Source organism: Natator depressus, chromosome 11 (genome assembly GCF_965152275.1).
Source record: "Natator depressus isolate rNatDep1 chromosome 11, rNatDep2.hap1, whole genome shotgun sequence".
Classification (NCBI taxonomy): Eukaryota; Metazoa; Chordata; order Testudines; family Cheloniidae; genus Natator; species Natator depressus.
The window spans coordinates 56,530,158-56,552,621 of record NC_134244.1 but is presented as its reverse complement, the minus strand read 5'-3'; the positions used below and the strand labels follow the sequence as shown (position 1 = coordinate 56,552,621).

The window sequence follows — 22,464 nt, the reverse complement described above, 5'->3', positions numbered from 1 at the left end:
GTGTTCAGACAGGTGGTACATATATATCCTAAATTGGATCTTTCCCACTACATGTTTAGTATAATAAACAAAACACCGTTTTAAAATATACAGAGAAAAGACAATGGTATTTTTCTTTCTTTTTAGGAACCAAGGTTACATTCTGTGAGAAGAAATTTTTCACATCCTTCATCTGTGAGTTTGAAACCTCGATATACACGAAGCCCTCACTTTCATCCTAGGAAAGATTACAGAATGGAAGATACAATTCTCACTCCACCTTCCTCTACAGACTCTGTAAAATAGAATCTTAGATGTCTACTATGCTAATATGTCTAGCACACACAGGGTATGTAATTTAGTAACTCTCAACATTTACTGAGTATGCCTAAGTTAAAATGCCCTATTTTTTTGTAAAAGGAATAAAAAGAAATCTTGCAGTTCATGTCAGCAAACACAAGATATGCAGGATAAAATCATGGTTTCCTTTATCAATTAATGCACATTTAGGTGACAGACTTGTAATTTGTGATATACAGACTATTGTATATGCACTATTTATTAAAGTAGTTTGAAAAACAGCATATTTGTATTACAGGAAAAATCTAAAATTCATTTTTGTATCAGATAAATTACAACAGACATTTTCAACATTTGAGCCATTTTCTTGTAGACTGACAGCATATACTTGATTTGGATACCAATTATTTTATTTTACATATTGTTATTTAAACATAACTGTATTTTTTCACGTCATGTATAGTTTGTGTAACTTTATTTTGTTGTTGTTGAAATCAAATCAGATAAGAATTCTTGCATAGGTGTAATTTTAGTTACTTTGTGATAAGAATTTTTAAGAATATAGTTTGGACCATTTGTTTATAATTCTATACCTTTATCTGAGGCTGACACTGTTCTTAAATACAGTAAACAATACATTCACGTTTATGGTATGATTTTTAGCTATAGAAAATGAACACGAATTTAATAAATACTTTATATTTTAAGACAACTGAAAACCTTCACCTGGCATTTAAGTATTAATATTTTTCTACTGTCTATGCAGGATTAAAAACTCATTGACTGACTATATCATGTGTTGAGATGGAAAACAATTTTCTCCTCAACCACAAGGACTTAATAATTTATTCCTTCTTTTTCCCCTTTACCTTCCTTTTTAAGGATTCCATCTATATTATTAAATTTTAAATTCCTGATAGATTAAAACATGACTACTGTGTTTAATATGAGTGCAAGCCATGGCTTATTGTTTATGTAGTACTGAAAGTCTTTATCTCTACCTTTCTTTTGTATGTAAAATGTTTTAAATTCTTTTTTACATTTTTGAACTGCTTGATAGTGACTTTCCAACTGCATTTGCAATATTCTGTTTTAGTTTATATCAGGTGAAGATCTTGCAGAGTGGGCATTATATATAGCAGTGGTAGATACATACACAGGTAGTATTCAGTCTTATTTAAAATCCAGCAGTCAGTGGTTTTCTTTTATATTGTGCTGGGCCTGATTCGGCTCTTTCTTATACTGGGTTAACTCCAGTTGATTGACATTGCTGTGAGAGGAGAGTCAGGCCCATAGCATATAATTTTATTTACTGTTTTAGTAACACTCCAAGACTAAATCAGTTTTGCACCATTGTTGAACAGAAACAAGATCACACGTAAATATGATTTATACCTCTTGTAAAAAATTTTTGTGATAACCCAACAACTGTCATTTTTAAACAGTTTATGTCAAAATGTAAATATAGCTTGGGATCTTGAGGATATCAGCTCATTGTTTTGGGGTAGATCTTCAGCTAGATTATATTGTCATAGCTCCATTGAGACAATCTACACCAGTGAGCATCTACCCAGTTATTTTTATATTTGGTTTAGGTTTTAGAATTTATCTCAATAGATATGTTATAGACATTTTGGCACATCCTAAAACTGCTTCATCTATGTGGAAGCATTTACTCAGTTGTAAATATTTTGTAAGCAAAGGTAGCCAGGAAAGGTCTTGTGTTCTGTTATTACAGCTTTATTTCTAATATCATGAAACAACATACATATCAATTTGACCCATGTTTTCAGTATGAGTTATAAATTCTGCTTTCAAGAATTCAGTTTTAGTTTGTTCTTTGTTCTACTAAAACATTTTTATTACAATATTTTTTAAATTATAGAGGTCCAAAAAGTAAATTTGTTATGCAGTAATGTGTTCAACAATTTTGGTTTACAGCTGAAGTCTTTCGATCTAATTTCTCAAAGGTGCACAAATATTGTGCAGTTGTTGATATGTATATCAGGTAAAGGGTATCTAAAAAGCCCAAATATTCACACATTTATTATTTCCATTTATAGGAACAGATTTGATTTTAGACTATAAATATTGACTTTTGGTTTTATTTTCTTCAGAAACATAAGGGGGAAAATAATCTGTGAAATAACTAATGGTAGTCTGATAATTTTATTAGTAGTGCAAAAAAAAAAAAGATGGCACAATATCTATTTTGAAAAATCTCTCTCATACTCAATCCAAGTGACTATGCATTTATTTTATAAATAACGTAACACGTTCCTAGTGCTACAAAGGCAGATGCAGTATCTCATCTAAAGATCAAGCTATTAACTATAGTATTAACTGTCGTTTTTTTAAATTGAAGTAGTTGATTTCTTTTATAAGTGTCAGTTAATTTTCTGATGTGAGGGAAAGGTTGAATTGATATGTCATTTAAAGAGTTATAATACAGACTGGCAAAATTGATTCTTTCTTTTGTGCTTTAGTTATAAGAATCCGAGTTTGAAGAGTAAAAACCAAATAGGTATATTAAAGTTTCAAAATTCAGCAATTGAAAATGTGTTCTTGTTTGACCACACTCTAATTCTTGTACTTGAAAAATATTCCAGCTTTAATTATTTGGTCAAATACAGCATGCAATTATATGAACATTAAATAATATAAATCTAAGGTAAATAAAATGATGGGATGAGCTACTGTGAGCTGCTATATAAGGGACTCAGAATTCACAAAAACAAGAAATTGTAGTAGATATTAAATGAGATTTGTTTGTAAACAAAAAAATTAATTTCCCACTTCTCCAGGCTGAAGTACAAAGGACTAAATCCTGAGGTCCTTACTTCAGTGGGAATTTTCGTAAATAAAAGTTAAGTAAGGACTTCAAAATTTGGCCCAAAGACACTTGTTCTGAAAAGTAAAAGTTAAACCTTCGTATTTATCATTTCATTTTACAATTTGGACTTTCTTTTGTATTCCTTCTTCTTTTGCCTTGGAAGAATGGCCCAGCTACACTGTGCACATCAACTACAGCCCTACAAGATTTCTACAAGAAAGTCTGCTGCCACCCTCTTCTTCAGTATGAAAGTGCAGTTTCCTGACGTACTGGGCTCTATCTGTGTGGTCTAGAACAGTGGTTCTCAAAGCCGGTCTGCCGCTTGTTCAGGGAAAGCCCCTTGCGGGCCGGACCGATTTGTTTACCTGCCGCAATCGCAGGTTCGGCTGGTCGCGGCTCCCACTGGCTGCAGTTCGCCACTCCAGGCCAATGTGGGCTGCGGGAAGTGGCGTGGGCCAAGGGAAGGGCTGGCCGCCCTTCCTGCAGCCCCCATTGGCCTGGAGCGGCGAACCGCGGCCAGTGGGAGCCACAATCAGCCGAACCTGCTGACGCGGCAGGTAAACAAACTGGTCCGGCCCGCCTGGGACTTTCCCTGAACAAGTGGCGGACTGTCTTTGAGAACCACTGGTCTAGAACAGATCAAGATACAGAGCATTGAATGCTGGGACCTCAAGCCTGCAAGAGCCATACATCATTTTTTTAAGATTAAGCCAAGATTTTTAATAAAATAGGTTAAAATTAGGCTCCTAAAACTATATTTAGGATCCTGATTGATTTTCAGAAGCACTGAGCACTAAGCAGCTTCTGTTGACTTCAGTTGCAGCTGTTGGTGTTGGTAGCTCAGTGCTTTTGAAGATCAGACAGGTGACTAAATAGGCTCCTGTTCTTTAAATTCTTCTCCTAGGATGATTGCAACCTAATCCTTGTTATGCAAATTAGGTTCAACCCTCAAGCTTCTGATCAGTGGGGCCTTTCATTAGGCAAAGTTGGGACACCCCTGCCTTAAAATTCAACTCCCATATGTAGCTGTACTCTCAGCATGTTCCTCTTGTAGAAAATAAAATACATTAAGAAAGAACTACCCCACTCCCTCTTTAAAAAATCTGTGAGTGTCATTATCTTGATACTTCCAGTGTAGTTTTCTTCTAATATTCATTCCTACCTTCCACCCCCATTTGATGCTTTTCTTTCCCATTCGCCCTGTTCTTGGAAATTCAATGCTTTTGTACAGAAGTCATACAGCTGCCTCTACATGCAGTGGTCCTGATTCTGCAATATAATATTTATGGGTGTAATCCTGTGTCTATGAAGAGCTCTGTTGACACCTCTGAAGCTCTACACATGTGCATGGGAGGAGTCCTACCCAAATCAGATTGCAGGATCATTGCCTATACCAATACTATTCTTTGTCAAGATAATCAAATATGACAAATTTTCCTCCTTCTCTTCAGTATCTTCTCTTATCCACTGACAATCTTTGACCTTGAAGTCAAATTAATTTTCTGACTTAGCCATCCAGTTTGTATTTTCATTATGCTAGAAAGCTAGCTTTCAGAGCACTACTAACAACTGATACTGACTGAATTTTGTATTCTAGATAGTTATGTGGCAAAATGCTAGTGTGAACATTTGCTGTAGGGAACACTGGGAAATCATATTTACCATAGATTTTGACTGACAGAAAAATTACATCTGAACTGATATCAATGATTATCATAGCTCCCGAACATTTTTTATGCATTAGATCAAGGAATGTCATAATGTTAAGTAAAATAGATTTTCCTCTATTTGGATAGTAAATACCTGTTTCAAAGGTTAGAAATAGCATTAACACAAAATATTAATCTTTCTTGAGAACTAGCAAACAATTCATTTTCATCATAAAACAATTTAATTTGCCATTTTAATGTCATTTTTTTGTATTTAAGGTATTTTAAAATGCATTTCCAAAATAGGTTGCATTAAGACAACAATTTTCTGTGTCCTACACAATTTTTTTACCATTATGTTAATGAACAAACTGCATTCCAATAACAATTTAGTAAACGCTAACAGAACACATGGCTTTACCTGTATGTTAGCATAGTTTTAAAATGTTGGAAATTTCAAGGATGCGCCTTTATTGTAAGATAGGTTTGTAGAAATGTGTTAAAGGTAAAGTAGTGCAGTAATTTCAGCTCACCTGGATTAAAGCTTTCTTCACTTCATGACAGCTCTCTATTTAAGTGAAGAAAACAAACATTTAACAAGTCATTTTTTAAAGAAATGAAAAATATAATAAGGATGTCTTAATGATACATCTGTACACTCCTATCAGAAAACTAGAACCTGTTGTGCAAAAAAAAAAAAAAAAAAGTTTGAAATGTGGTAAGCACTTATCATGCTTAGCTAGCTGTACTGTGTAGCACTCATTTTAAAGAAAATACAAAATAATTTATTTAAGACATAGCAGAAAGGTACAGGTCTCTTGGCCTTCATGGACCTTTTGAGATATTAATATTTTTAAATATATTTAAAATGATAGCTTTAAGAGAGCCATACTGTTATTTTATACCATAACCTCTTTCCATCAAAATTAGCTGCAGTTAATAATAAATGTATACATTAAATATAAACAGAATGCTCTTTATGTGGTTCATAATAAAGTTTCTGAGTATTTTGATTTTTGGAAATTGAAGCATGATAAAACTAAAGCTGACATGTGACATAACAGTTTAAGTTTTGTCTTATATTAGTATGCAGGATTTTAGCTAATCGGATGAATGTTTGCTTTGATAATGTATTCCAGGTGCATTTAATCTGGTTACTGCAGCCTTGTTCAGTAAGGTGCTGTTGATGTACAGAAATAAATGTTTAAACAATAAATTCATAGACCTTAAGATTTTAGTAAACCTGTTACCATTTAGAATAGTAAAACAAACATCTAATTTTGTGTTAAAACTGTACATGTGAAATACAGTCATAAAAAACAAGTTTCTGTAGTTTGTAACTTCTAATAAAACTCTGTTTTTGTAACTAAAAGGTTAATTCAAATAAATTTTCCTGTATTTACTGCTCATGGTGTAACTTATTTTTGATCAAGTAGACTAGAATAGTGTAAATGATAAATATAAACATTTATATTTATCAGGGAATTGTTAAAAAATGAATTTGTAAACTTGTACAATGAGGCTACTGCTTTACTGTCACTTAAACAGAGTTATGTTTTCATATGTGTTAGTGTAATTACACTATCTGTTTAGGAAATTAGGTTAAAATAGCATCCAGGTGGAGGAATAGAAAGACTTTTCCTGCCCAAACCATCATCCTCAATGGGCCCATGTTCAAGTTTCCCTCTCTCAGGGTCCCTTGGCAGCCTATCAGTTTCTTCAAACAACCAGGAGGGAGATTATGGATTAGGGGATATTCCAGAAAAGGATGAGACACAGAACAAAATAAGTAGAATTTGCCAAACCAAGTAACTTGTAAATGGTGTATTCTGTTCTCTGAAAAATAATCTTCAAGTATGTGTCAGTGTGGCTCCCACTATAGGTGTGCATGATCCTCGTGTTTTCAGGGTTGAGCATGTGCCCTGTGCTGCCTCATACTCTCATGTAAAGGCATAAAGGGTGGAGCAGTTGCTGTTCTCCCTGTGTTCCCGCTTATTGCCCATGACAGTAAAATTGAACCTGGACTGTGTCCAACCCACTATTGTTTTTGAGCTTCAGACTCAAACTTTTTGTGAAGAACTTTTCTTCACCTTCTTATGAATTTGTTCGTTATTCTTTTTTCTTGGCTGTTGCTATATATATATATAAATAAAAGATGGAGGAGACACCCCCACCAAACTGCTTTACTGCAGGGCGAGCAACTTCATATCAGCTGCTGGCAATAGTGGACTCTAACCCACAATACTGAAACCTTGTTCTTCATGCGATGGTCTTATGCCCTTAATCAATGTACACAGCAGATGTCTTTCCTGCCTCTGGGAAGGACACATCCCTGACAAGTGTTCCATCCACTGCTTATTTTCAACCTGAACCTGAAAATTGAGATATGGGAGTCTCAAATTACATCTTGGAGCAATTGTCAGGAACTCAGCTGGCTCTGGGCGCAGTTGCTTGGCAACTCAATGAGCTTGACTGGGCCAATAAGCTCAAGCTAAGTGACTGTGCTCCCTTATTGGACAGAAGAGCCAGCAAATAATCATTTAAGCCTTGTAGCAACAGCAGCTGCTCAATATGTTCTACACCGCACCTGTGCCAGATCTGCTTCCTGTACTGGTCTTTGCTCCAACCTGCACCTGTTCCTGCTTCAGCCCTAGTCTCTACCTTGGTCTGCACACCCTGGCTCTGAACACAACTCCGGTTCTGTTCTGAATCCTGCCTCTGACCATTGGCTTGTCTCCTGACCACAACTCTGGTTCTGCTTTCCAGCTCTGCTCTGACCAGTAGGTATAATGCCTGTTCCAACAACTAGGTCACACCACCTACACCCCCAGTGTGTGTAACAACAATCCATGAAGTTCACATCTGATCCCAAAGAGGCAGAAATCCTCCAAGATGGAGTTGAGACTAACGTCAGCAATTGTCCCAGAATCCAAGTACCATACCACCAGTTCCAGTGGGAAGAAGTAGTCTAAAAAGGTGCCAAGACCACTGACACTTGACACCAGAATCCTTGGTGCTGATCCAATTAGCACTGATGATGTTGGCACCAAATGCGTCTGCACCATTCAGTTTGGATGCCAAGCAACACACCTGCATTGAGTGCAAGCTCAGACTGGACAACATGTCCATCCCATCAGGAGGACCCAAAACACTACTTCTTCAATATTGAGGGATGGGAGCAGGGCACCGACAATGAAAAAAGGCATGAGAGGCTATATTGACATCGACACAAATTTACCCCAGTACTAACACTGGCACTGACGAAAGAGCCCATCCTATTACAGAGGTGTACTTTCAAGGAACCACCTTCACCCCTCCTCTCAGCATTGGACCCAGCACCATCAGCACCAGACATGTATTCAGTGGCACCACCATTCCCAGAGATGTACTTCTCCTTGCTGTCTCCAAGCCATTCCTTCTCCCTGGTTTTGAGCCAGGAACCCTCTCCTGGTAGACTGAAACGATAGCTACAAAAGCACCCTATACTGGGTACTAGTGCATTACTGTCTGTGGATGGGCCACCTGCAGTCTGGCCATTACTTATACAATTAACCACAATGGCCGTAGTAGCCCAATTGATACCCCAGCTTCCCAGAGTGGAGTCCTATCACATGTTTCAGCAAAAAGGAAAGGTCTTGATCATTGTTGACATCAAAAGCCAGCCCCTCTTCACTGGAACTGAGGACCTTCTTTATGAAGCAGCAAAGATTGCTTGAGAAACACGGCAACTGCCCTCCCCAGCTAAGGAATACTCCTCTTCTCCAGTTGAGGCTGTCACCTCAGCCCCAATATCAGTCATCGATGACTTTAGGGACTTCCAAAAACAGCTGAAAGCTTTGATATAGAGGCAGAGGTGATCCAAGAGAACACACACAAATTGTTTGGTAGCCTCAGCTTCGCAGTGCTGACAAGAATTGCTCTTCCAATCGGTGGGAAAATATTGGTCTCAGCAAACGAACTGTGGCACACCCCAACCTTGCTTTCCACCTACTTTTACACCAGTAGAAAAGTTCTGTCAGGTCCCAGCTCAGGATTTTGAACATTTTTATACGCATCTGACACTACGGTCGCTTGGGGTTTCTGTGGTCCAGGAAGAGTTCAGGTCCACCAAGGGGACGCCAAAAGAATAAGGACCCCAAGAAAGGGACTTCTTTGGCTGAAAGACTTACTTGTCAGCCTCTCTCCAATTCTACATCCTGAACTACTTGGCCCTGTTTGCAAAATACAATTTTCTGATGTGGGACAGAGCAACTCCCCTTCCTATCAAGGGTCTGGCAGGACTCTAGGGAGGAGCTGAGATACACCATCAAAGAAGGGCAGATAGTAGCAAAAACATCCCTACAAACAGCAATGGAGGAGCCCAGAATGGCTGCTTGATCCATGGCCATGGCAGTCACAATGTGCTGGGCCTCCTGGTTACAGGCATCTTGAATTCCAAAAGAAGTCCAGGCAACAATAGAATACTTGCCCTTCAAGGGCATGAAGCTCTTCAGCAACCAGACACACAAGACATTCCATTCCTTCATGGATTCAAGGGCAATGCTGAGATCTGTGGGAATTTACACTCCAGTGCTATACCCCAAGATGTTCCTGTACCAGTCCCCACAAAGCATAAAATAATCTTATTTCCACAGTCACCAACTGGAATGCTTGCCTAGAAAGCAATCCTGTTAAAACCAGGAGGTGCCGATCATCCCCCTACTCTACTGTGCACCAGGCCGCCACCCAGAGGCAGCAGATTTGACAGGGATATTGAGAGTCATGTCATCACCATGCCAGAAATTGCCTTGTCCCCACTTCGATTGGGCATGGCCAGAGATTACAGCCAACAAATATCTGCTGTACTTTGTCACCCATGGCTGCTCCATCCAGTTTCTTTTCTGGCCCCCTACCCTTGCCCACTACCCTCGCCACCATCATTTTCTCTGTCCTTTAGACTGCTCCATCTATTTGTGACCATAGCTGGCCGCTTCAAAGGTCAGGCTATTTCATTGCAAAAACCGTCAAAATGGATGTTGCATTTCACTATGTTACCAGCTGGTCTCCCACCAATTAGTAAGGGTCTCTCCACCAGAGCCCAGTCGACATACTTGTCATACTTCTGAAATGTGCTGATATCTGAAATCTGCAAGGCACATGAAGCAACCCACTCGCATTTGTCAAGCATTATGCACTGATCTTAACTACTAGATAAGATACCAAGTTTGGGAGAATAGTATGTCAATCTCTATTTAACTGATGTAGCTGATACTAATCATTCCCATCATCCTGAGAGGATACTTATTGACAGTCGCCTTCAGTGGGATCCACACTGACACATACTCAGAGAAGATAGAACGGTTATTTTCTGTACAGTAATTGTGGCTCTTGAAGATGTTGTGGTCAGTGTGGATCCCATGACCTACCCTCCATCCCCACTTGTCAGAGTCATGGACTTAGAATTGCAAGGGAACTGAAGGAGTGTTACAGCCGTTCCATCCTGTATGCCCTCTCACTGGGTCATAAGGAGACTCAGAGTGCATGCATGGCCCCAGCTAACACTGCTATTCAAAAGATTCTGAGTTCATGCACATGAGGTGCATGCACACCTCCAGTGTAATTCAAACTGACTGCATCATCTCAAAGAACCACAGTTATTGCAGGGTAAACATCCATTCTTTACTTATGAAATATTCTCTTTAAACCCTATACTAAATAAATTTCTTGCTTTTTCATGAACCATGAAACAGTTCTTATACGTTTAAATGTTGCTACAAAGAAAACAAACTAATGTTGGTATAGCTTTTTAAACATACATTTTGTTTAACAAAAAAAGTATTGACATTAGTTCTTGATAAAAACATTTACCAGTGTAAGAACTATTTTGCTGTTCATGAAAAAGCAAAGATTTTTTTTAGTATTAGGTTTAAAGATTTAGTAGAAGGTTAAAATAATAGTAGTTGCTGGGGGGCCTGAGCCAATACTGAGCAATTCTGTATATAAATCATTTGAATACTGAAGTACCCATCCACTTCAGAGTGCTGATATTTTCTACCTTCATTCATTATTCTAGGACTACTGATTTGGGCAGACAGCATCATCCTTATATCATGAAACAGTGGTCTTTTTGGACACTGGAAGGGAATTTAGCAGGGAAATTTAATTTAAGGTGAAATAGTTTTGCAGTCTGGTATGGTTCAACTCATGTAAATCTTTTGTACAGTGTGATTTACAGTCTAACTGTTCAGTTCCTCTCAAATTTGAGCCCAAAGTTTCAGAGAGCCTTTCTCAGTATTCATCTTTTTTTGTTCATTTTTCTCTAGATTTTTGAAAGTAAGCCAACTTTAATTTAACCCTTAGTAATAGGAATCCTAAAGGCATATTTTGTACATGCCTATACTTTATTAAATGTCTTATGTCAGTAGTGATTGATATAGTTCTTATTATAATGCTGATCTCTTAACCTTTGCATTCATGTGCCTGCGTTGTCTAAAGACCTGAGCATTCAGATCATAATTATGAGAGATGCTTGGTCCAAATATTCTCTCATTCCTTGTTTTTCTGCCTGTGGGTCTAGGAATTATCCACTTTTCCCCTGTCGTTGCATTTGTCTTGGATCTGTCTGAAACCTTAGGAACTAGTGAGATTAGTTTGTTTAGTTTTTAGAAAATTAGTACAGCTTTAAGGTTGCTTTAGTTCATTATGTGGTGCCCATTACTCCCTAATCTCAAAATGGAAAATCAGGACGATAGGTCCAGCTTTAAAATATGTGCAGTCTGCAGTAATATGTCTATTGCACATCAGCCCACCAGTGGTTTATAATGTCTATGTGAAGACATTCTCAACGATGCACAGCCAGTGTTGCTTTTTCCCCTTGGCTTGGATAGATTGTTTGAGGTCATCCTCCTCAAAGACCCTTTATGGACTCACTTAGCTCCAACCAATTGAGTCTCTTCTGAAAGGAGTAGTCTCACAAGTCAGAGAAAGAAGTCTGATCTAAAACAGTTTCTAGATCCTCTGTTACAGTACTTGAGGTATGTTCTAAATCTCAGAAATCTTTAGTTCCACCCTTGGCTTAATTGACCCAAAGGAGCCATGAAGCAGACTGCATGCACAGAATATGGCTTTTTTGAACTAATTACTGGTAAACTTCTTAAATGAAAGCACAAACTATGTATTAACATTATATACACTACAATGGAACAGGAATAAAATCAGAGAACATGAAACTATATGAACTTAATGCACTAGATTTTGATAGTCAGCCAAAGAGGTTAGGACTAAAGCTGGGTGAAATTTTTTGGCAAAACTTTTCTTTGATGAAAGATGCAGATTTAAGTCAATCAAAACATTTCACAAATTCATTTTGATTTCAGTGAATTGTTCTGGTCAAAACAAAAAAAAAGATTTCAGAAATGTCAAAACGGTTAATTTTGATGTTAAATAAACATCTTTTTTTGATTTTTGGTTTATAGTCACACACCAAAAGCACAGGAGGAGGAGGAGGAGCTGCCCCCTCATAACCTTTAGCCCAGTGGTTAGGGCACTCAGCTGGGACGGGGAGATGATCTACGTTTGAATCCCCATTCCGGAGCAGAGACTTGAACCCAGGTCTCCCCCTGCCAGATGACTGCCCTAATCCACAGGTTAAAGGGTATTCTGGGGTGGGTCTACATACTTAAATGTTCAGTGCAGGAGGGACTAGAACCCAGGTATCTCCCTACATCCATTCCCCAGTGAATGTCCTAACTGCTAGACTAGCAGCTCGTACTCACACTCTTCTCTCTCTCTCTCTGACAACCCAAAACAAAATTTTTCTGACTTTTTCGATTCACTGAAAATGCCAAAAAATGTTGGGTTTGCTTCAAACTGACCTGAACCAATTTTTTCCCCCCTATTTTTTGGAATTGCCGAAAAAATTAATTGCCCAGCTCTGTTTAGGACACCGTATGCAAATTGACAGCAAAATCCAACTCCATTCTCTCTGTGTCTCACCATAACCAGCTCAGATAAACCAATACATGAGACCTTTCCAAAAGACCCCTCCTTTCCAAACTGCTATCCTGATGTAATAAAATACCACACATTAAGCCAAATTCTGTCCTCTGTGTTTCATGTGTGCATCTCCCCCTGAAATCACTGACCATTATTTTGCTCTGATGTACATCCTGAATAACTGCATGCACTGGGTTGTATGTTAGGGCAGAACTAGAACCAGTGACTTCAATGTGAGTTCTGTTCCTGCACCTGAAGATAAAATTGGGTCTACTGTGTCACTGTTGTCTACGTTGTTGCTACACCATATTCCATTTTCTCCACTGTAAAAAGCTCTTTTATGTTACAAGTTCATAGAGCTATGTGATGTGATTTAAAACCACCTCTTTACTAAGATGAAAATCTATTGCTGTATTAATCACTGTAGTAAGTCTGACAAAAGAAAAGTCTTAACTATTTAATGTACATGGAAAATGGAAGGGAAATGGCCACAGAACTTTATTCATACTGCATAACTTGAAACAACAGTCTCTTTGGTTTAACATAAGGTGCATTTTAGTATGACTTTTTAAAATAAAATATAACAAAAGTTGAATTGTCTTTTATTAACCTGGATTTTTTAAAATAAATTTTACAGTGATCATATATACTCTTCTTGCCAAGAAAATTCTTTATTACAGCATGATTATGTATGCTTTTCCATCGGGAAGAAAGTTCCTGTGGAAAGAAAATAAGAACCAAACTTTCAAATCTAAAATTGAGTCTAAACTGCTTTTCATTTACTTTCCTCCCTTTGAGATGCCAGAAGCAATTTCCTCTTGAAGCTGACTTCCTTTCTGGAAATGATTTTCGTCTCTAACCATATTGAGACTCTCTTTTCTCATTCTTTCATTCTGACTTGCTCTTTTTCCTCTCATTTACTACTGCATCTGAATAGATCTTCTGACAGTAGGTAATTATATATGTTTCCTTCTAACTTTATTATTTCAGTTCTTTTTTGCCTCATTATCAGTCAGCCAAGAGGGACAGACAAAGCACTATTGGTGTCCTCTGCAACAGAATGCTGATGGGGGGGCTCGCTGTAAATTGACGTGGCATGGAAAATCTTTGCTAAGTTGTAGCAGCTTGTACGTTTCTGTAAAATCAAGCCCACTCTTGATGAGTTAGTAGCTTGAAGTCATTATGGGTGCAATGCTTATATGAAAAAATTAATAGAAAATGTCTTCACTTTCTAACTTGGGAACTGAAATTTTTCTGTCTTTGGATTTTTGGCTACTAGTAAACAAAATCCAAGGCAGTTAAGTTTGTTACTTTTTTTTTTTTCCTCAGCGTAACAGAACTTGCTGCTTTCCCCACCCCCTTTCCTGTGATTTTTCCTTTGCAGATCTTGCCATGGGGTGCGGACTTCGAAAGCTAGAAGACCCAGATGATAGCAGCCCTGGAAAAATATTTTCTACTTTGAAGAGACCGCAAGTGGAAACAAAGACTGACTCTGCTTATGAATATGTATTGCTGGATTTTACTTTAGAAGGTATTTTTCTTCTATTTTATCTTATAAGTTCTTGCAAAAGGAGGAACTACATTTTACTATTTTTATTTCTTCTGATTCAAATAAGAGAAAGTGAAGTTCATTTACCTTATCAAAGCTAATCATACCAGCCTTTTAGTTGGAAATTTTAAATCTAAGGTCCTCAGATAAAATAAAATTGCAACTTCTTACATATTAAACAAAAAAAAGTTACACAGTTGTCCTTTTAAGGAAACTGGACAAAAATTGCTTGAAAGATTTTCCTAGATTCCAGTGAGCCAGATTCTGCCATCCTTATTGATTTTGAGTAACACACATACACACATGCATTTAGTGTGGCTACTCTCAAAAGTAAGTACATTCAGCATGAAATGGTGGAATCTGGCCCTAAATGAATAACTCTTTTTTTAAAATTATTCAGCTTCCAAAAACCTGTAGTCATAGCTCATTACTTTATAGAAATAGTTTTTAAAATGCTATAAGGAAACCTTTTTTCAGCCTTATGGCAGATATTTTAGTGAGAGTCTTATAGATTAGTTATTAATGAGCCTATTTTTAAATCCTTCTTTCTACCTCTTACTTTGTAACTGCTTACGGGTCCTTTAAAATTGTGCCTGAAATAAAATTAAAATCTCTGTGTACAATTAGAGGCAGACAGTGCGCTGTGGGGTACTTCCATTTACAGGGTGCCCTGTCTCTGACAGAGTAATTCCCTGTTCCAGAAAGTTGAAAACACAAATAAACAAGTCCAGATGGCTGCCCTCTGACAACAGACAGCTCTGTGCTGCAGTTACTTTGTAAGTCCGCACATTTTATAACTAACAGTTTTACGAGATGTTCTTGTTGGTAGGGATTTAAAGTAAATACGCTGATAAATGGAAAGAGTCAAAAGGGGGGAAATTGTGATGTTATCTGTTATGTGACTTGGTACAGGAATATTTTAATAAATATAAAAGTCTGACCTCTATTGAACTAGGTATTTGAACTGCCAGATTACATTAATGTTCATGTTTATACATATTGAAGTGTTGATGATTAAGTAAGCTGCATGACTTGATGAATAGAAAACATAGCATTGTACTAAATTGTAGTACTTGACAACCAACAGTATTTTTAGCTTTTAATTAGAAAGAGGAGTTGTTCATTCACGTGTTCAGTTCAGGAAACAAAACTTCTTTGTATTGAGAAGTAGTAGTAACAATATACTCCAAGACTAGAGCTGGGTTGTGTAATACATAAATTAACTACCTGCTGCTGTATTGCTACGAATGTGTAGGATAATAAAACTTCTTTCCTTGACTCTGAAGTTTGTTTGGAGTTCCTAAATAGTTCATTGTGTTCTAAATCATATTTTTATGCACATACAAGTTTATGAAAACACTCTGGAAGGGATTTGTTTTAAAGAAGTTAGTTGTTTTCAATGTTAAACTAAATATGTACTTAGTAAGGTGTGGGGAGAAAAAGGTGGTTCTTTTAGCATAATCATATGTAATAACTAGTGTCACATTGCAAAAAAATTATGGTCACATTTTCAAACCATGGTGCATATTACTAGACTCATGAATCCATATTAGGCACTTTACCAGAAGTTATTTGATATTCAGTGCTGCCTAGTACCTCTAGCTTGCATTCACTTCACTGGGAATTATGGGTGCTCAACAACATTGAAATTCAGGTCACTTTCAGTTAGTTGCCTAAATACAGAGTCAAGAGCCTAGCTTTAGGCACCTAAGTTTGAAAATGTAGGCCTATCTGTGTAAAACAATGTCAGCTGCATGCATATATTTTATATTCTCATGTATCTCTGCCTTTCAGAGCTATGTTCATACACATACATACACGCACACACACACGCACACTATCTCAGTACACACTTGCTCTCGCCCTCTTTTACTAGAAAAATTCTAAATTATAGTGAACTTTGTTTTTGTTCATGGAATACAGGGAGTGGCCAATTTACTGTAGGGCCTGTTTTGAACCTGTACCTTTTTCCTTCATATAAACTATCAGCTCCATCCTGCATCTTGTTGCACCAGTACCTTTGGGATAAAGGGAGCTGTATTAAGAGCTCAGTTAATATAGTTTATGATCAACCAGCTTGTATCACTTCTGAGCAACATGAATCTCATGCTGTCAGAGACCTGAGTGCTGTCTTCATAGCACTTTCAGTTTCTACTCGTTGAGGAAAAAGATCGTGCCAGCATGTACTGCTCATTGTGTGAATTTTTACACCTAAGTACCTGATCTGGTCCCAAGTAAAAAACTTTTTAAAATCTTACTTTTACAGCCTTTCTATCCCCACTTTACATATATTATTGTATATTGGGATGAAGGTATAACAAGCACAGTTACATTAAATTTAAGCTAGTGCAGAGTTTAACTCAACAAGTTTATGCTCAAAGAAACAGAATGAAGGGCTTATCAAGGAGACTATTAAAACTCACTTGATTCTCTATCAAGCCCTTACACCAGTTAGAGCAGCCTAGGAACTATCAACCAGCTAAGCAGAGCTAGAGCACATTGTGATCTGGCCTCTCGTTCTTGTCCCTAACATGCTCCAGGGATGGTGGCCTAAGAACTGGATCAATGGCCACTGGATGCTCCCCCACACCAGAAAAATCCCTAGGTAGGAAGATGCAATCAGTCTTCACTTTGCACCACTTGAGTGGAATAAAGTAGAGAATCTACCCAACTGTGGTTTTAAGTGTCCATTTCTTAGTGCCAATTTTATCTCCGCAGCTATGAGGTGTGTCTCACATAAGCAGCTTGAGTAAAGTATTTTGGATGGTCAACTAAAACATGTAACTGGGGATCACTAGAATTTTCCCACACTCACTATAATGCTTTATGCCTCCTTCACATCTCTTTTTAATAGAAAGAGGAAACCTGTGTCTATGTTCTTCATATCAGCATGCTGAAATTTCAATAAAAAGCTTTCAATAAAAAGCACCTATCACTTTGGATAAACACAAATGTATATACAAATTAATTTGCCATCACCTTTTAACATTTCAAACTTCTGGGTTATATTATTGTAACAGTTGTGATTGGCTGTTGTGAACGAACACAACAAGATAGAAATTCTGTTTAAAATTTAGAATAGTTGCAACAGTTTGCAACATGATGGAAGTGGGCCATGTTTTACACAAACCTGCTTTTTTGGCTGTGGCATGCAGTCTAAGTTACACCATATGTGTTGCAGTAAACCTGAACGTGTCCATTGGCTTCATTATGCAGAATGTGCTTAAAGGAACTATGGTTAGGAATTTTATAGCTCGGTTCACTTAGGGCTAAATCCTGTCATCTAGCATGCAGGGGGTGCGGGGGAGAAGATATTTGAAATGAGCCTCTTTTCCTACACCGCACCTCTACAGATCTAGCAAGAAATGTTTCATTTGCACTGTACAATAGTGAATTGTAAGGTATAGCCAGATAACACAACAGCCCTTGCATCATGTCCCCAAGGTAACATAGTTTGTATTAGTGGGAGTATCTAGATTTGTGTCTGCTAGTGCCCATTCTGCCATCAGTGCATATGTGGGGATGCATGTTGTTCCTGCCCAGAGGCGCAAAAAAATGTTCCCCACAGTGTGTTGTCCAGCTGTTGTCAGAAATCTGCCCTGTGCCAGCAAGATTCCTGTGGCAGAGGGCACATCAGGCATTAAGCTTTCCCCCAGGATAGGATTTAATAATACTTTGTAATTACTTCAATAATACTTTGTAATTACTTCAATAATACTTAGTATTTAATTTTTCAAAGTACTGTACAAACATTAACTAATTAGTCGTTAAAAAAAAACCTGTGATATACATATGATATCATCCCCAGTTTACATAGGAGAACCAGGCACAGATAGATTGAGACTTTGCAGACCACACTGCAGATTAGTGGCAGAGCTAAGATTGAACATCACATATTTAATCTTAACCACCAGATCCCAAAAGGCTGATGAAATGGAGTGTCATGGTCAGTATCATATTCTACATGTGTGTTTACATGAGATATGGAAAATAGGTGCACACTCTCTGACTTGTATGTTAGACAGACCCTTTACATGTGGGGAGAAGACATGGTGCCATGAGTATCATGTGCTACAGCACATCTCTTTTCTGGGGAGGTGATTAAGAAGAGGGAGATGGGGAACCTGAATTGAACCATAAGGAATACATTTTCAAAGTGGTGTTGTTATCATTGTGCTTTTATGTACTTTTTCCCCTTTATATCAAAGAGGCTGATGTAAAATCAAAGGAGAGTGAACTCGTTTCAACTTAAGTTATTTTCTTTTGAGAGGGAGAGACAAAGAGGAAAATCCTAAACCAGCACTTAAAAGTGCTTTTTAAATCTAACAACTACCATTGTGGTTTCGATGTTTAATTCCAATCTGAGTCACACATTGATACTATTGAACAACATTGTCCCTTCCGTCTCTTCATCCACCAAAAGTATAGTGAAAAAATTAGGAACTGTAAGAACTCTAAAATGAACTAAAAGACTTGCAGCAGGTGTTCCTGCTGGAGAGTGTCAAATTCCAGTCAAAACAATCTCCTCTCTAGAATTCACAGTTGTGCAGTGGCATAGAAAACATGATACTGACAACTGTATCTGGGGCTGTAAGTGAGAAGAGTGGTAATGACACAGCCACTCCCAGTCTCTGTTCATATTAATATGCAAACTAGATACTTGGGTTAGAATAGAGACTGGGAGTGGCTGGGCCATTACACATATTGAATCTATTTCCCCATGTTAAATATCCTCACACCTTCTTGTCAACTGTCTAAAATGGGCCATCTTGATTATCACTACAGAAGTTGTTTTCTCCTGCTGATAATAGCTCATCTTAATTAATTAGCCTCTTACTCCTCTTTTTCATGTTCTCTTTATGTATGTATATATATCTTCTTACTATATGTTCCATTCTATGCATCCGATGAAGTGGGCTGTAGCCCACGAAAGCTTATGCTCAAATAAATTTGTTAGTCTCTAAGGTGCCACAAGTCCTCCTGTTCTTTTTACAAAATAAAATGTGCCTCCAAAAGTACTCGTTTGTGTTTCTGCTAATTCAACCAGAAAATGAGACTATATTGAGCCATCACAGTTTGAACACAACTCCCCAGTGTGACCAAGGGGAATTCTGCTAAAAACTGATGGCATAGTTTGGCCCCTTGCTGCACACCATTTGATTTACTTTGGGATGGGATAAGGATATTAGTGTCTGAGGTCTTGTCTACACAAGAAAGGTGCTCTGTTTAACTAAAAGTGTGATTTTTAAACTGGTTTTGTTAAACTGGAACAAGCCTCCACATGGACATTTATTTTGCTCTAAACCACACTTATTTCAGTTTAGCTTAAATAGATTCGGAATAAGTTACTCTTAAACCAAAATAAAAGTGTCCACACATAGGTTTGCAATATTTTAGCCAAATTGGGTTAACAACTGATTCAAGTTAAACCAATGCAACTCTTTCATGTAGACAAGCCTGAATCCCAGTTTAGAAACAGAGTTTTTATTATGTTCCCTTTTTGTCATCTTCCTTTTCATCAGGAAGGATTGTTGGAGGTATAGATGCTGACACAGCTTTTACGCTCTATTAATAAAGCCAGACAGATCATTAAATTGATGCCAAACTGATTTAAAGTTACTCTGATCTTTCTATTTTGTAAGATGTATAACTTTAGCACTGTTTTTATTATCCCTGTATAATTCCTGGTCAACTATGCATCCGCTATATTTTGTATATATGTACATTGGGGAATATAGACTTATTATATCTTTTGTGCTACATTAAGATATAGGTAAGTAGCTTATTTGTATGTATGAACACCTGCATACTGAGTAACACATGTGCATAATGTCCATGTTTTCTGTTCATTCAATTCCTTTAGTGTCCTCGAACCCAGAAGTTATCAAAATCAGTTCTGTGTTGGATATAGCAACAAAAGTGGAAGAGTATTACATCAAAGGATATGTTGTAGGAGCAATTCATCCTATTATATTACCTGTTGGGCGAAGAAAGCACTTTTCTGCAAGTTATTTGTATCGAGTGGTACTATCACGACTCAAATTAAGGTAAAATATACAGAGGAGAAAAATTATTTGAATTAAATGACATACAACTTGCTTCATTCATATTTTAAAAATTTGCAAATGGCTTTTCAACATGCATTCCTTGTAACTTTTAATACTAATCAGGACATTAGAAAGCACCTTCAAGGATGAACCAAGGTCTGAATGCTCGAAAGGATTTAGGTGTTGTGACACTGAGCATCACAACGCCAAACTTTGAGCACCTGGATAAATCACCGCAATTCGAAGTCTGAATTAGGCACCTAGGCTCCTGCACATGAATAGGGAGAGATAGGCACCTTAGAATGCCATTCACAAAGGCCAGCAGGCTCTGCAGGGAATAGCATAAGCTAGCCAATGGGAAATGCTGACCAGAGGTGTGTGTTCTAAGCCCCACTTCTCACAGAGATAAGCACCTAAAACTAGTCTATAGGGAAGCACCTATCTCTGTAAGACAGGAAAACCTCTTGAGTTAGAGCACCTGTGCCATTTTAGCAAGAAAACAGCTGTCAATTTGTCCTGCAGTGGCTCAAGAGCGTAAGTACCCAACCTCAGGGGAGACTGTCAAGAAGCAGGGCACAAACCCCACATTAGTTGTGAGTTCTATAATTAGATTTCACCAGCCAATTATCAAGTGTAAACTCCTCATGTACTATAACAGCCTTAACATGAAGCCACATACAGTCCCCTTGGGTACTCTAATCTGTCTTGCTGCCCAGGTAAGTCTACCTTTGCTAGATTGTCCTTTACACCAAGGATCACAGCAATATTAAGGTTGCTCCCAGCCTCAAAGGACCAGTCACTTACCCCCAGTCAATTGCACCTTAGATCTCACACCAAAGACAATGCTTGTAGCCAATCCTATAATAAACAATCTAAAGATTTATTGTACAGGAAAAGGAAATGAGAGATCTTTACAAGGCTAAACCAGAAGACATACACACAAATTGAGTTGCAATCTTAAGTTTCAGAAGATAATAGAAGCAAATTCTATATGTCCTTTAGGACTAATCCAGGCTAAGCACTGGGGTTCTCTTGCTTATGCCTAGAAAACCTTACCCCTCAGAGTCCAGCACAGAGATACAATTAAACTAACTTCTTGTTAGGAGTTTTTATTCCCTTCCCCACTTGAGCTCTGAGGAATTCACTTGCATAACTCATCTTTATGGGAGAGAAATCAACAAATTATTTCATTGTCTAATGTTCCACAATCGTTCCATCTGGTGTTGATGAGTCTTCCCTGCTGGGCAGGACATGACACCTTCATTGGACACCAGCATTTCACACTAGTTAATGTCTCTCTCCTGTCTGTTGATTTACACAGTTATAGAAGCTTACACTACAAATGCTCAATTATCATCTTATAATATGGGATACAGATATTAAATGAGATTAATGCATGCAGCATCTTACAAGCACTCCATAAAGTCTAAGCACTAAACACATTCTTTTCATTCTAATACCTATTTTAACAATACTAACACACAGGTGAGCCAGACTGATTCCAGCTACATATTTGTCAGTATTCAACTGAGGCATGGGGATCTTGGCATGAGCTGGCACCTGATGTGCCAGCATCATACTGGGGTGAGTAGGGAGGACCACCCTCGTAACATGTAATCCAGTGGTTAGGGTACTCTCCTGGGAGGTGGGAGACCCCCTGCTCCAGTCCCCCCTCCACTTATGGAGGAGAAGCAATTTAAACAGGGATCTGCTACTTGGGTGAGTGCTCTAACCAGTGGTCTGTGGGATATTCTGATGTAGGGAGTCCCTCCCTCTCTCCTGTTAAAGCTGTTGCACTGTGGATAAATAATGAAAGACCCATTAGACCAGAGGGACTAGATCCTGGGTCTTCCACATCGTGGGTGAGTGGTCTAACCACCAGGCTGCAGAGTCACTCAGGCTTCTGCTCTCTAGCCTAAATAATGGAGAGACAAGAGAGCGAGAGCACACAAATGCACGCACAAGCCTGAGAATGCTTCTAAAGCCTGGTGGTTCAACCACTCACCCACACATGTATGTGTACATTTTGTAGCGCTAATTGCATTCTTTGCCAGTTTCCCTCTACAAATATGTATATTTCGTGGTAGAAAAACAAAGGGATTGCTGTATGTATTGTTTTTGTAAATGAACATC

The 22,464-nt window shown here is 37.9% G+C and overlaps 2 protein-coding genes across 3 annotated transcripts in view; both read left to right on the top strand.

The window, feature by feature from the left end:
• Positions 1 to 285, top strand: part of BOLL (boule RNA binding protein) — a 77,633-nt gene extending 77,348 nt beyond the window's left edge. Inside the window, exon 11 of the mRNA XM_074967304.1 lies at positions 127 to 285. Within this exon, the coding sequence (XP_074823405.1) occupies positions 127 to 285 (159 nt within the window). The remainder of the gene's footprint in view (positions 1 to 126) is intronic.
• A 13,286-nt stretch (positions 286 to 13,571) lies between these two features.
• RFTN2 (raftlin family member 2) overlaps positions 13,572 to 22,464 on the top strand; it is a 51,560-nt gene continuing 42,667 nt past the window's right edge. Inside the window, exons 1-3 of one of the 2 annotated variants that reach the window (XM_074967853.1) lie at positions 13,572 to 13,687; positions 14,120 to 14,266; positions 20,148 to 20,331. In XM_074967853.1, the coding sequence (XP_074823954.1) occupies positions 14,128 to 14,266; positions 20,148 to 20,331 (323 nt within the window). In that variant the 5' untranslated portion in view covers positions 13,572 to 13,687; positions 14,120 to 14,127. Of the gene's footprint in view, positions 13,688 to 14,119; positions 14,267 to 20,147; positions 20,332 to 22,464 lie in introns of those variants that run through there. The other variant, XM_074967852.1, reaches the window with a different exon arrangement.